The 16,279-nt window shown below is 41.6% G+C and overlaps 1 protein-coding gene across 4 annotated transcripts in view; it reads right to left on the bottom strand.

Moving 5' to 3' along the window:
- pak5 (p21 protein (Cdc42/Rac)-activated kinase 5) overlaps nt 1–16,279 on the bottom strand; it is a 55,689-nt gene that overhangs the window by 14,001 nt on the left and 25,409 nt on the right. For 3 of the 4 annotated variants that reach the window (XM_077510663.1, XM_077510661.1, XM_077510662.1), the window contains one exon: nt 7–843. In XM_077510663.1, coding sequence (XP_077366789.1) covers nt 7–843 — 837 coding nt within the window. Of the gene's footprint in view, nt 1–6; nt 844–13,001; nt 13,191–16,279 lie in introns of those variants that run through there. The other variant, XM_077510664.1, reaches the window with a different exon arrangement.

A 16,279-nucleotide genomic window follows, 5' to 3' on the forward strand; every position in this document is an offset into this window, starting at 1 on the left:
GATTACCTTGTTGATGGTCTGTGAAGCGGTGAGGCTCTCAGACAGGCGTGGGTACGTGTAGGAGCTGTACGGGTGGGCCTGCGCAGGGTTCTTGAAGGGTCCACCGGCCGCATAGGGGACATTGGGCTCCTGGAGCCCGGAGCCCGAGCGGGACCTCTGCCTGATGGCCGGCGTGGGGCTGGTCTGCATCACATACGAGCTCTTGGGCCTCTTGTCGTAGTCGTCCCGCACGCCGCCGTAGCTCCACTCGCTGTCCGGGTAGTTGATCTGCTCACTGTGAAGTGAGGCGCGAGACGGGGTCCCCACCGACGTGTCTCGGTAGTCCTGGCTGGACGAGCCGCCCACCGACGCCCGGTAGTAGCCGCTGGAGCCCACCCCGCTCCCCACCGTGGAGGCCACCTCGTCCGTGGAGCGCCCCTTGCTCTCCAGGTAGGTGTGATAGTCTGGCGGGAGTTTGCCGTAGTCCGACTTTTGGGGCATGGCGTCCGGGTAGAAGGGGCTCCGGATGTGGTGTGAGTGGCCGTTGTGCTTGGGGAAGCGGTAGTGGCGCCCCACGCCCCATTCGCCGTCAGCGGAGAAGCCCGGCTTGTCCAGGGCGTAGTCCCGGCTGCCGGAGGCATCCAGGTCGCACGAGTAGCGCGAGTAGTAGTGGCCGAAGCCGTTCTCCTCGGGCCCGCCAGGACGGGTGGCCGCCGAGGGCCTGGATCCGGCGCCCGCCTGGTGCGCGCCCGGCGGACTCTCCTTGCGCAGTGAATTGGAGCGCGTCACCGAGATGTTGTCGAACTCCTCTAGCAGGCCGTTGATGGATGCGTCTTTAGGGGGTCGGTTCCCCCGCACGATGGTCTACGAGAGGGGGGGGAAACAAATTTGGTAACCACAATAAGCAAAAGGGGGATGGCGGCAGGCCAATAACGATGGGGGTGCATTCCGTTTCAGTTCAGTCATTCCAGTCTGAGAACTGAATGAATTGAAATTCATTAGGAGACACAATTTCAATCCTTTTGGCTTTGGGACAAGTATGAAGTCAATCATCACTTGCAATGAATGAACAAGCAATCCTCAAGCTGGGATTTATATGACATGCTACAAGTCACACAATTCATTGTTGATTTGTTTTTTTCTTATACAGGGAGTTCTCGAGTTATGGCGCACTTGACTTAAGACATTTCAACTTTACAACAGTTACGCACCGACCACCATTTTGGCGCCTCGTCTGCCATATAGCTCGCAGTGTTTTTCCCTCATCCACTATTTAGCCCTTAGCTAGTGCTCACGCTTGTGCACTTGTGGGTGCATCTTTGGCTTTTTTGCCCTTTTTCATCAGGCTCCCCTCTTCTTTTCCATCCACCTCTAAGCACCAATGGTAAGTACATCTTATTATAATTTTATTTTTTTTATGTATTTTTTATTTATAATGCAAATTATTTTTATATAAATATTGATTTTAATGGGGAAAATCGACTTAAGTTGAAATTCGGGTTACATCGCTAGCGTAGGACTCGAGGGCTACCTGTAAATGGTACAATTCTGGGTGAAACAAGTCCTTGAGTAGTTCAAGTACGTTGATTAAAAATGTTTTCAGTTATAATTGTTTGCCTCTAGTACTCATTTATTTGGTGTGCATGGCCGGGAAGACAGCCAAGCCAGCTGTAGTAATGCTATGCATGACGGTAACACACCAGTGAGAAGGCCGACTCAAACTAAAATCTTCCCCTAATACATTAATACAAGGACATCAATTCCTTGGTATGCTTTTATTTTGAAGTTGTTTGTGGTGGTGCGTGGTAACATGGCGGCTGACTTGACTCGTCTTCCCGATTGGAACTCGGCGACTAGTTGAAGTTTAAATTGTCATCATAATCTGTTGCCAACATCAAAACGTCGTCCTGAAATCATGTTCAATTAAGGGTGCTTTAAAAAAACAAATAAAACAACTAATTATGCTAACATGGTAGACTGCAACGCCAGTTCCCCGTCACGTGTGAGGGAGTCTGTCATTTGGTTTGAAGTGGCCATTTTAGGGTCATTTTGGTCAGTTCAAAAATTAACTTGTAGAGATTTTGTCTGACTGCTACCAAATTTGAAGCAGTGTCAACACCAAATTGCCATTCATTTTGGGTGTAGTATTACCATGAAAGTCCGTTTAGAAAATTTAGCTCAACCTTTTTCATTTTGGCAACATGAATTTTGGTTGGCATAGGCCTATATCTATCTTCAAAATACGCCTCCAAAACCTAAGCTGTAAAACAAATGAAGGGTTTCTTTCATTTTCTTTGTGAACTTGTCCTCAAGATTCGACTTGTACCACATTTGAACTTTTTCAGGCTTTTACCATAACACGCAAAAAAAGCCTCAGCTTCAGATGCTAACAGGAAGCCGGCGGTAGATCTGAGCTGCTGCTTTCCTTGCCCCATTTCCCTCGCATCAGATTAGCTTCATTTTCAGTGGGCGTACCGGGGGATGCGTTGTAGTAGTCGTGACGTTGTGCGCACACACACACACAAAGTAAGAGCGATTAGGGGCACACACACACACACACACATGTGCCGGGGCGCAGAGGCGGCTTAAACATCAGGGGTGCTTCTCATCCCCTCCTACCTCGCACTAAGCCCTTTACACGCCGTTGTCGCAGTGACTCACGGGAAGCTAGTGCCGCACTAGTAGATCACGACGCAAAAGGCGTACTTCAGCGTGTAGGGAGAAAAAAAAATGAAGAGAATCCAAACACAGCGGGTGTTTGTTTTGTACAAATATGTTGCGTGAGCACTGTGTGGGTTAATTTGGTATTATTGTCAAAGAACACAACTTTCTAGGGTAGAGCTGATTTGATCAATTATTTTTAAAATTGATTTATTTTTTAGCAGTTTCTGTGGTTTAAAGCTGACCTACATTGATATGCATTCCTTCAACTAACATCACAGCTGCAAACTGACAGAAGCAAGTTTCCAAAAGCACAGTCGGTGTTGCTAACTTAGCGATCAGGTCACTCTCTATATCTAGGTCAAGGATTAAGAATTTTGTTGACTGGACTACAGACGTGCAAAATAAATAATGTCACATATTTCAGAATACCCTTTATATTGTGTTAATGTTTGCTCTTAACTGAGCAATATTCATGCATGACATTTTCCGCCTTTCGTTTTCATTTATTTGCACGTCAGTTTGGGCGACGTGTCAGTGCTAACGCTTGTGAAAGCTCAGTGTCGTGCATATATTACAAGACAGGCTGGCTCGTTAATAGAGCAGCGTATTTTAAAATGGTGGCAATCACACAGAAGCGCATGAAAGCCGCTAAATTAGCTGTCAGCAAGTGCGCCTGTTCTCATTCCCCCTGAGGAAGAAATGCTACGCACATGAAATTGTTTTACCCCTTTTACATTACAAGGGTGGGTTAGAAGAATCTGGCAAATTTTGCTGGTGTGTTGTAAACCAAACAGAAAGTCTGCCCTTTTGGTTGGAAGCAGCCATTTTAAGGTCAATTTGGCAATTTCGAAGGGTCGTTCAAACAAATAAGTAACAAATTTGAACCGTAGAGATAAATGTGCAATGCTAAATAGCGAAAAAGTTTGAAGTGGCAAAATTTGAGGACTCGCCATAAAACGAAAAACTCTTAAAATTAGTTTGATAATTTAGCTCCCATGCCGCAACAGTAACAAAAAGTTAGTCTGCCATTTTGGTTTTATTATAAGTGTCCGAATGGAATTTCGTTTGCCTGATTTTCCAGGGGAGGATAAGCAAAATATGCTTATATATTTCGAACTTAACAGATTTATGAGCACACCACCCATCATTCTTTGACAAATTCAAGCTAAAATCAACATTACTATAACACTGTGTTGCAATGAATATTTGGAAACCAGCTATGAGAGTTAACATTGCTACAACTGGCCCTAGATAGCTAACTAGCTAACTAGCATGGCTTCCATCGGCTTGTTTCTGCTCTGATGTAATGTAAAAACAAATAAAATGCAGAAGTAGACCAGCATTTCCTGAGAAATAAGTACTTTTACTGTTGTACTACATTTTGATTTTATTTAGAAAAATTAAATTGTTTATTTGCTTACTAACACACTTACGCCGCACCTTCCAACAAATTTCAAACTCATACAATCTCGAGCTTTAATTACAATATTGGGATGTGATAACGTGAAACCAATTGCCTACACAATTGTGATTCAGCAGTTGAAGGCGTGGCAAGACTTGCTCTCAACGTCAGCAAGTTCTTAGTTGTGATGGACTGTCACGCGTCTCTGTCACGCTCTTGTCACATGTGCTGAGGCAGGAAGGCAGCAAAGCTGACATCTTATGACGTCTTATGTGCTGACATAAGAATACATCTGTACGTCTTTAAACACCTGCACACCCCCAACCCCACTTAACGCTCCATACTTGCGTCATTCATCCATCAGTGTCGACACGCACCTCGGAATCACCAGCCTCAATGTGGGGATATAAACTACGTGTTAACATGACAGTCAGGAGCTTTTGGGATCGTATGCAGGTTCATCACTTTGCAGGATTCAACATCTGATCTCAAAGATTATACATAACCTCCTGTACGTGCATATTATATGACTACAGATGTCTTTTCTTGGGGTTTGATGACATCGTAAGGTCGCAATGAATCACGAGTCGGCAATTTTAAACATCCAGTTGCTGTCTGGTACGAATGTTTTATTAATGTCATGTCACTGAACTGCATTTCCTCCACTCAAGTTCCTTTGCCACAAAATACAGGGGACAAGACAGGACACAAGTGGAAAAGAAGAGGAAAAAAAAAAAAAAAAAAAAAGAGTGGCTGTCACAAAGAAAATGAAAAAGATAGAACAAAGGTGGAAAAGATACAATGCAGCATTTCCTTTGCGACAGCATGTGGACGGGACAAGAGACTCGTCTGCTTAAATAAGACATAATGGAATGTTTGCTAAAATAGCCTAGTTGTAAACTTATATTTATCTTCAATTTAGAAAGAGCTGGAATCATTTTACTTCACAAACGTAGCATCCGTAATGTCTGCCTTTTGCAACACATTGTAATAACTTGAGGGGCTCATCTGCTCACATTTATACACAATTTTTATCACTACCTTTAGGCTAGTTGCGCTTTTTCCAGCTAATACATATGTTTCAGACAATAAACCGTAGAAGTAGCCTCTCTCTCCAAGCCCCCCTAAGGCTCCCCTGCTATGAGCTGCCTGGGTGCCGTGAACTGGAACACGAGGTGAAACGTCCGCTAAACGTAGCGACTACGTCAAGCTGAGGGGCTGCAGGATGGATGCTCTCACGGCCGCTAATCTATCACAATTTGGACAGATGCTGCAGTACGTCCAACAAGTTTTGCTTGACAGAAACAGCGCAGAAGAAAACTCCTGCATTTAACTGTACCATTAATGCCATCAACAAAGAATATAGGGGTTGAACTGCCTCGGGTAAGTTTAACACCAGACAAAGGTTATTACAGTAAACGAAAACTAAATTTGAAAAAAATGTTGTGAACGAAATACAAATTATACAAAAATGGTTTTAACTAACTAAAACCAGGCACGCTCATCGGGTGCAACATTGGGATGCTCCGCCGCTGTGTGAAACTTTGCTGGTTTCTGTATAAAAAGGGACAGGCGAATCCTTTCCAGGCACTATTACGGCTCTAATGCAGCAAATTTGCAGATCTCTGCGTGAAATTAGTTTGTAATTGTTTTCCAGAATATGTATTTATTGTGTTCTGACAAGAACAGGGCAGGCAATCAGCACCAGGGTTAGTATACTTTTGGAATTTTTATTTTAGTTAGTTTTTATTTCATTTTGAGTTTTTTAAATTTGGTTACTTTTAATTAGTTTTCAGGGTGGTTCTATTAGTTTTTATTAGTTTTAGTTATTTAATAAATGCTTAGTTTTAGTTCGTTTCAGTATTATTTTTTTGGTTTTTAAGTGTATTACTTGTGCGCAATATTTAAAAAACACCATGGGAACGACGTCATCTGAAGGTGCACTCCTATTGGCTGCTGCTAGATGATGTCACTTCTGTGTGACACTTTCAAACGTCCTTATTCTGGTGGTTAATATCAAAATAAATCTACCCCAAATGCTCATGCATTAAATTAATGAGTAAAGACTAAAACGAAGGACATTTTTGCTATATAGTTAGTTTTGTAAACATAAAATGTAGTTACAGTTTTCGTTTCTTAAAAAGCATTTTTGTTTTTATTTTATTTTGTCAAAGAAATTGATTTTTGAATTTTAGTTTTAGGTTTTTTTCGTTAGTTTTAGTTAACTAAAATAACCTTGATCTCTCTTCTCACTTTTGCATCTGGCAGAGTTAAAAATAAATTAATTTCCTTACGGGTCTAATGCGGCACTCTGCGCGAAAGTGGCCTTACATGCAGGCTAACTCAATTAGCGTTCAACATTGACCATCTAATAAAGCTGCTAATCAATAGCAGCGTGTGGAGGTGCGAGTGGTTGCTGCACGGGAGGCAGAAACACGACTGCTGGCGTCGGCGAGGAGAGAGGGACAAGGTTAATTGTGTGCCAAATCACTGTCAAGCGCTCGGGATCGCGCCTGGAAATCTTTCCATTAATTTGAATTAGAGGGCTTATAGTCGCTGGCCTCGGCGGAAACCGCCCCGCTGTACCCCTCGCACACACCCCCTCCGCCGCCTCTTCACGTCCTTACGGCAGGCGCGAGTCGGGTCGTGCTCGGCGTCGGCTCTGACAGCGGCCATATTTCACCGGCGTGCCGCGTTGGCCTGTCCTTTCGTGATAAGCTGTAATAGATCTACTCACCATGGCCTGTTCAAGGTAAGTACAGCAGAGGGGAGAAGAAGAGGAGGATGGGAAGAATTGGGAAGACGGGGGCAGGAGAAGGGAAAGGACAGGAAGGGAAGATGGCAGGAAAGGAAGGAATGACAAAAGAAATGAGAAGAAGGAAGACAACAAGGAAAGAATGGGTGGATGGAAAGGATGAAGATAAGAAGAGAAAGGAGAATTAAAGAAGAGGAAAGTACAGGACATGACAGGAGAAGAAAGGAAAAGAATGAAAAGAGAGAACAGGACAGGTAAGTCAAGGAAATAAATGAAAGACAGCACTGCAAATAAAGGTGCAGGGCAGGACAGAAGATCGAAAGAAAAGGAAAAAGAACTTGGGAAAGAAAAGGACAAAAGTAGGTGGAAAAAGAGGGGGCAGTATGAAACGGTGAGCTGGCGAAAGAAAAAGACAGGACAGTAAAATAAATTGAAGAAAAAAAGATGAGTGAAGGAAAGGACAGGAATGGGAAGAAAAGGAAAGAAATAAAGGAAAGTGATAGCAAAAATAAATAAATTAACGGACAAAAAAATGACAGGATGGAAAAGTAAATGAAATGGACAGGACATGAACGAAAAGGTTGGAAACAAAAAGAATTGAGGAAATAAAAGTATGCAACAGTACAGGACAGGGCAACAAAAAAGAAAGGAATAAGGCAAAAGGACAGGGCAGGTTGGGAAATTAAAGAAAACGAGGAACAGAAAGGACTATAAAAAGGGAAAGTAAAAGGACAGGTGAGTAAAGGAACAGGACAGAAGAATAAAATACAAGAAAGGACAAGAAGTAAATTCAAGTATGAGAAAAAGGAAAATAAATGAGTAAAAAAGGATTAGCAATGAAAGTACAGGACAGAACATAAAATGGAAGAAAAGCGAAAGGAAGCCAAATAAAAGCAGAGAGAAGCGAGTGGGATTGGATGAAAGGAGAAATACGCAGAAGGAAATCTAATGTGACAAATGACACATCAAGGAAGGATGAAAAGAGGAAGAAGAAAGAGTACTTTCGTGAAAAAGAAAAGAAGCGAGTAAGGGGAGGAGGCGGCATTGAAGGAGGAGGTGGCTGCATGACAAATGAGGCTCATTGGGAGATAAGGGGGGATTAACCTTGCTGCTAATGAAGGCGGGCATAATTAATGAGTGTGCTCTTCTGCTGACTTCGAGAGGGAGGCTGCGCTCCGTTTCTCGACGGACAGCGGCGTCCAAAGGCAACAGGACCAGGGACACTAAAATGTACAGCTTTTTTGGGGGGCACGCAAATGCATCGGCCAATCACGGTGCTTCAGCGCGTTTTCATAGACGAGAAAAGATAAAAAACTCCACTGTGAAATACACATGAAAACCATGCAAACGTAAAAATTTGCTCAATTTAATTCCTTTTTAAATGTATACTAATAGTTGGTTTTTAGTTGGGTATGAACTCCCTCCCAGCTGCCCGTGTGCGCCTCACAGTTCCAGTGCAGTACTTCCTGGTTGGTTAGCATTACTTAACCTTGACGTCGCTGTGATTTATGGTGTTTGTTGGAAACGTGGCAGGCACGCAACACGGCGAGTGTAGCGATGCAGATGCGTATCTACGCCCCTCGTTAGATGTACATGAAGCTCATCACCTCGACCACACACACATGCGCACACACTCCTGCTATTCATTAAAAAGACGACATAGATGACAAGAACTGTCCAATCTTGGCATCCTTTTTATATGGTTTCCAAGGGGGCCACTGCCAAGTGATGGTGCATCACTAATGTAACGAGTTTACCCTGGAATTAGGATATTTTGAAGGACTAGGAAATTATTATGAAAAAAATCAAGTCCTTGGTAGTACTTTTAAGAGGTTCAGGAACCTTTGCGTATTCAGGGCTGTATATAACTGACTGGAACCTGTTAGTTTTTAATATGACATGAACCAAAGGACTAAACATTTTACATGGCGTGTCTTAGCCTCTGACGCCCTCTGCTGGATGCTAGCAGTCCATGCAACAGGCCAATGTATTTTCCCCATTCAACTCCAACAGTAATTCTCAGTGTGGTACAAGTACCACTAGAGGTAGGCTGGCGCCCTCTATTGGTATGCCAAGAAATCACTGAATTAAATCTACAAAGTGTATAATGTGGCTTTAACTTAACTTAAAAAAAAAAATACAAAAATAAAATAAAATCCAATACAGTAAATATGTTAAGCACAATTCAATTGTATTTAACTATTAAGTATAATACAGTTGCACTTTATAGTTTAGAATTGTTTATTTTCTAACATTTATTCAGGTGTAATTTGATTAAATTCGCATGTGTAATACATTTAGAATGATTAAGTGCAGTATTTATTTTCCTATATTCATATTTCTAAGTATTTTAATATCTTAAGATGCATTTGAGTACATTTACGAATATTTAGGTTACTTTTACTTGGGCCTACTAAGTAATTGTTAATGATTTGATCTTTATGGTGGTACTTGGAGAGACAAGTGCTAAGTGTCATTACGTATAAGCATCTCGTTTGAGTGCTGCCTAAGTGTAGTTGAAGGGTAATCATAAAAAGTTTAACGCATTAATGAGTACGTTTTATGTGTATCAGCAATTATTACAAAATATATATCCTGTCAGAATAACCTCACAGTGGGTGTTTTTCCTCAATAAAATGATTTTGAAAACCTAAAAAATAAATCATCTCTCTCAGGCCCCATCTTACCTCTAATTTGATTTTCTAAAGAAACCACCACGCCCGAGGAAAAACAAACTATAGAATAGTAGTGAAGGCCATATTCAAATCTTGCTATCAGTTTTAATAAAAACTGCAAACTGCCCCTCTAAATGAGACAAACAGCAAGATTTTAAACACCTGTGCTTTGCTACCCCCTGCAGGTCTGGTTTTCACTGGATGCGGTTGCGGTGCGGTTGCAGTGCGGTCCGGCGACGCAAGCAATTAGATTCCATTCATTCGAATGGTGCAGTTTACACCGCTTGCGGGTGCGTTGCGTGTCGACTGCGGAAGGCCTGCGGCGTGCCGCAAGCCTTCCGCAAGGATAGCCTATTTTCTATTTTTGCCGGACGCCGCAGCGGTAGGCCTCCGGCAAATGGCAAGCTAGCACAAAACACATCGAGCGGGACAGGAAGACCGAGGCAGTTTCAAAATAAATTTCCGGTTACCTTTCAGAATAAAACACTCGCCAGCTCCTATTTCGCAAGTTTTTCAGCAAAACGTGACGTGGGCGTCGCCGGGCCATGTGCTCATTCACGGTTTAGACACCAGCGAACATGGACGAGGAGAGGTTTATATTGGAGGTGGAAAACCACAAAATAATATATGACACGGCACATCCTTTTTATAAGGACTGTAATGTATTGTGAGTTTGATGTTCGCGATTGCTTGTTGTGCCCGTCTCGCTTGCCGTACTGAGCGGCAGCCGGACGGGGAAGACAGAAATAAAGAGTGGACCCGCACTGACCCGACTCTCGTTATTAATATACTTTACAAGGACAACCAAAAAAAAGGATGCTGCATGGAATCTCATAGCAGAAGAAGAAGAAAAGGTTAAATCAAAAGAAGTCCACCTCTCGTTGTGAAATGCCACATGATCGCGCGCGCGCGGTCCCGCGAGACACGTTGGGAAGTGGGCGGCGACGGAGCTGCCGGACCGCAGCTGTGCGGAGCCGGTGTGGATTGACAAAAAAATTGACCCGTCCGGAGCACGCAGTCAAGACGCACCGCACCGCAACCGCATCCAGTGAAAACCCGGGGTAAGTGTCATTACGTATAAGCATCTCGTTTGAGTGCTGCCTAAGTGTAGTTGAAGGGTAATCATAAAAAGTTTAACACATCAATGAGTACGTTTTATGTGTATCAGCAATTATTACAAAATATATATCCTGTCAGAATAACCTGACAGTGGGTGTTTTTCCTCAATAAAATGATTGTGAAAACCTAAAAAATAAATCATCTCTCTCAGGCCCCATCTTACCTCTAATTTTATTTTCTAAAGAAACCACCACGCCCGAGGAAAAACAAACTATAGAATAGTAGTGAAGGCCATATTCAAATCTTGCTATCAGTTTTAATAAAAACTGCAAACTGCCCCTCTAAATGAGACAAACAGCAATATTTTAAACACCTGTGCTTTGCTACCCCCTGCAGGTCTGACTCAGTAATACATTTTCAAATCAGCATTTGTATTACAGTATTTCTGTTCTGTTACATGTTTTTTAGTGAGCACGGTTTATAAATAAAACACAAAATTTAGTCAAATAAAAACAAATAGCTTATAAATTAATTTAAGCACTATGGGAAAAATGATCTTTAAGTTCCTTTTTTAATTGACATTCACAATCAATATTTTGTATGTATTTTCTTAAATAACGTGAATTTTTTAGAATGTAATTATGAATGATAAAACGTTTTTTAAATGAAAAGATGTATTTTACAGACTTGAATTTTTCAGCTTATCTACAACAAACGACCTGGCACATTTATCCCAAATGTGTTTGACTGAACTTTGAATAGTTTGACTTTTACAGTGTTCAGCGTCACCAGTTTGGTTATATACAATGTTTCCGTCTTAAAATGAACTACCATGCCACCCCTCACTCACAGCTCGAGGCGGCTTTGACCCAGTGCCCTTCGACCCTAAGTCTGAACACCATCAAGAACAAGCTTGAGTGGAGCTTGCGTCCGCCGGGGGCGGTGACACATTCGGAAGATTTGCAGCAAAACAGATTAGAGGTGGAGGCGTAATGAAATAGAAACAACCCCCAAGCATTAGGAGACAAAGGAGAGGATTGTTCCAGTCACTGTCACAACCGTGACAGCATCAACATCTGTTTGCATCTACGAATCAGAAAATAACACAAACAGGATAATTTCATGCAAAATTATACCACATTAAAGCAGGTTGTTGTTTAATGATCAGGAAAAATCTTTTTTTTTTTTTTTTTCATGAGTAAAAAAAGCAATTGGATAATGAAAAAAAATGTGGGAAAACTTTTTTAGTAAGAACTTTTTAATTATAATTTTTTACTTTAATTTCTCATCTTCACTTACATGTTTTTTTTCTTTATGACTTGAATATGTGTATTAAAAAAAAAAAAAAAAAACAACTAAAAAACACATTTTGGAGAAAACTAGTTATTAACTAGTATATCAGTTGCTTATTGAATCCATTTTACACTTATTTGAATTTATATTTTTTTCTTACATAAATGCATGTTTTTCATACAAAAAATTGTTTTGTCTATATTTAGTCAGTTTAATTTACGTTATATATTTTTTTTTAGTAAAATATGTATTCAAGAAAATTTAAGTCAAGTTCTTTTTATATTTACATAATTATTTTTCATCACAAATTATGTATTTTTAGAATTCACATGATTTGTATTAAATAATTTTTTATTCAATTGTATTTGATTTCCACGTATTTACACACACAAAACGGACAACCGCAATAAAGTGCAGTACAGTACTGTAGTGTATTGTAATTGCCCAGCCTAACAAAAAAATAAAATCAATTACATTGTAGTTCACTGTTCAGCCTTAAGAGGGCGCCACAGGATCATTACAGTATCAAACAGCTGCTTGAGCGTATACAGTAAAGACTTTGAGGCCAATTCTCCTGTAACATTTTGATGCAGAAATTGCTCCCTACTTTAAATTAACTGCCTGAAAGTCCTTCCAAAAAAAAAATAAAAAATCCAACAAAAAAGTCCTTCAGTAAGACAATGAAGGACAACTGCAGACATTTTAAGACCGTCCTGGCAAAGCCCGCATGTGGTTGGTGTAAGCCAACAATCCTCCGAATGACAGCAGTGAGGAGGGAACGGATCAATGGCATCCACTCCAGCTCCATGCCAAAATAAAAAAAAATAAAAAGACAGATGCTCTTTCTCTCACTCACTTTCTCCATCAGCAGCTATTCTGCTTCAAGTGTATTCCTGCAAACACCAATTTAATCCCGCATCAATTCAGATGGACCGCCGTTTAAATTGGACTTGAAATTAAAGGCGTATTGATCCGCACGAGGAGCTCCCACTGCATGAATGGCACAGTCAATGATGAAGATGATGATGATGATGACTGTGTCATTATTAGTTTGCCAAACAGTGAAGGCTTCAATAGTCTACGTTAAATGCATTACACACGTTTATGCATTTAGGCATGCTGGATGTAAGGTATGTTTTAATAAACTTAAAAAAAATTACAATTTCACATGTACCTTTGGCCAGAAAGCAAAGAGTAGAGAGTCTCTGTCACTGAAATCCACAGGTGCAGTCAGTGAATAAGGCCATCGATCATTGCCAATAGCAGCTAAAAATATCCACATATTATTCTCTTGTGTTGCCTCTTTGAGAAAACAAATCGGCTTCATGTTGCTGATGCACAACCAAAACAAAATGGCTTCCAAACACAACAAACATCTTGAAAGAGCTCAGGACCACCAAAAATAGAAGGTCACAGTCGTCAGTTCTTCCAGCCACGGAAAAGCTGAGTTTGAACCCCAACAGAAAGCCCACCTGTTGTAGTGCCCCCTCTGGCCTCCTTCCAGGCCCGTCAAAGCCCCTCGTCCCCGCGGCTGCCCCGGCTCCTCGGCCCCCCGCCATGACTGTCACCGTTGCCCCCCTGGCTGAAGGACCCTCTAGCTTGTGAGCGGCGTCACGATCAGGTTTCCTCTATAAGAGTCAGTGGGTGCAGGGTGGCCGACTGACATTTAGAGCTTAGCGGGTATCACGTGCCGCCATTTTGATTTTGCTGCCTTACTGCCCCCTATTGAACGTCCAAGGAATTACACCTCCCAATGAGCTGATTTAGCTTTTTTTTTTTTTTTTTTTTTTTTTTTTTAAGCTGTGCTGGCGTTACAAAACCATTCTGAATCCACGATCTATTTGTTAACAATCCACCTCTTCCACGATGATGTAAGGCTGAACGTTGAGCTTCCTGAAAACACCCACAGAGATTTCTCCTCCCACACTACCCACAGAGCATGAAGCTCACGGAGACAAGTGTATGGGTGTGTGTGTGTTGGGGGGCCCTCCATGGTGACAGAATGCAAAATAAGTTTAGTGTATAAAGGACAATGATGGTTACGTTTTGTCAATTTGACATCTCTAAATAAATGATTTGTTTTTTCTCGGATGAGGCACAAGGTGATTTAGGGGTTAGCTCTGGGCTTCAATTTCTCAAACAAATCTATTATTTATTTATTATTATTAGTAATCTGTTTGTTGGGGTTTAGGGACTGAGTCCTCCCACAAAGCGATGAATAGTCTGCCGGGAGCATTGTAAAGCAAGAAATCTCTGTAATCAAGTCACCACAAATGCTACAAGAGCAAACCACTTACAGACATTCTCCGCATCTCACTTCCGTCGACTGTAATAGCAGCCACGGCTGAGGTAACCTGAGCCAATTGCAAGTACATGTACTCAAATAAACATACACGCTAACATTGATGTCAGCTCAAAAACAGGCACACACACACACACACCCCATTACTGTAAATGAGCCCCTTTGAGGGTGTGAAAGTCAAGGTGCACAACATGAGACGACTTTCATTACCCCCGCCAGGGAGGGAGGTGCACACAACAGGCCCCGATATTACACACACACACACACACACACACACACACACACACATGAATGCAGAAATCAACACGCCGCCTTTGAGGCGGCCATGTTTAAGACCTGCTGCTGAGGGGATGTGTTAACCCGCACTTGTGGATTAGCCTGTGTGATGACGGTGGCGGCGGGGAGGCTGGAAGCAATACTAATGCTCCAGTGGAGATGAGCAGGCTGACAACTAAGGCTACAGGCCTCGCGCATAAACCATGAGACAACCAGTAGGGGGGCCAGAGTTGCTAGTAGACGTTACTGCACACCACAGCTCACACTCAAACACACACATATTGTAATACATAGTAATGCAAAGTTCCAAACCACACCCGCAATAAGTGAAATCCACACTTCCGAATCCTCTGATTTCAGTATATCAACAGTAATTGTTGAATGATTTTGGTAGTTCTTCATGAAAGAAGACTGATTTATCTTCTGTTTAATCAAAATAAGATATTTGCAAACATCTGGTTTTACTTTGAATAACAATGACACCCCCCCTTTTTTTTTTAATCACTATACGAATTTGAAGGATGAAATAAACACCAATCACCGGTTAATAAACAAAAGAGTAATCAGGGGGAAAAATGTTTTTGCAATACATTTTAATCTAAAATGAAAATTAATCTGATTAGTCGATACATCAATAGATTAATCGATTCTAAAAGCAGTGAAAGCTCTAATTGTAGTGTAACAGTGTATCAGTCCCTCAGTGTGATTACAGTAAACAAATTCTGTTTTTTTTCCCCCCTAAACCCACAAACTTATCATCTCACAATGTACACCATAGCTTTCTGTAGGCATAGAAAGTAAGATTATAGCAGATGATTTTTTTTTTTTAACAAAAACTAGGCTGTGCTAAAATACTGCACTTCCTCTCTCATCCTTTCAAAATTACGCTCTCAAACTAAAATAGTATGCTGCCAGCTTGTGGTCAATAATGGAATTACACCACACAAGAATTAAAAAACAAAACAAAAAAAAAACGAAAATTAAATTCAGACCAAAATTATTAATACAAAAAAAGCTGCTATTTTTTTTTAACTGTATTCAGCAAACGCTACGAAACTACCAACATCACAATGCTTTCAAATTTTCTTTTATGAACAGAAATATATTTGTGCACGAGTAGTAGCGGGGTAGTGTTCCTGTCAACAAGCCTCGCACTACAGTACGAGCACGTGGCTACGAATGGCTGTTCAAAGCGATAAGAAGTGAGAAGGGGGAGGCGCAAGGTGCAAAGCTACAATGGTTGCTTCTAAAGCCGGTGCTAAGAAAGCTGCTTTTCACCCCCCATTGTTTGTGCGCCCCACTTTTTACTTTAAAGAGCCATTTCACTGCTAAAAAATATTCCTCCGCCTCAAGACTCCAGCTGAACACTGTCTGAGCCTGATGGTTGAATACAAAATTCAACCTTTTACGTATTTAGCACGCACAGTGTAATCACAATGAATGAATCTCGTTATTTCGAGGCACCGCTCTCATTCCTATAGCTGAAATGCTGTATTTGAGGAAATAGGGACAAAAATACATTTCACAGAGGCACTTTGCACCCATCATTATTAACATCATTGTAATCATCATCAAGGGAGGATCATGGGAACATGCCGCTATAGCTCATCTAGTGTTTCCTAGGGGGAGGGTGGTGAGGGTTGTTTTTTTTTGGGGGGTGCGGGGAACTCATGCGGATGAAACAAAGGGAAGAGTGGAAATGAGCTCTATGTAAAGACTTGGCAGAGCAATGTAGTTATGTCATGTGTGGAGTCATTCTCCCGCTTCCCGCCTCCACCTAAATGCATGGCAGCAGCAGGCAGCGTCGAGGAGATGCAATAAAAAGGCGGCGTGAGAGTGCAAAGGCAAGAGAAGAAGAAGAAGAGGCAGGGGGG

This window comes from Festucalex cinctus, chromosome 21 (assembly GCF_051991245.1).
Source record: "Festucalex cinctus isolate MCC-2025b chromosome 21, RoL_Fcin_1.0, whole genome shotgun sequence".
Lineage (NCBI taxonomy): Eukaryota > Metazoa > Chordata > Actinopteri > Syngnathiformes > Syngnathidae > Festucalex > Festucalex cinctus.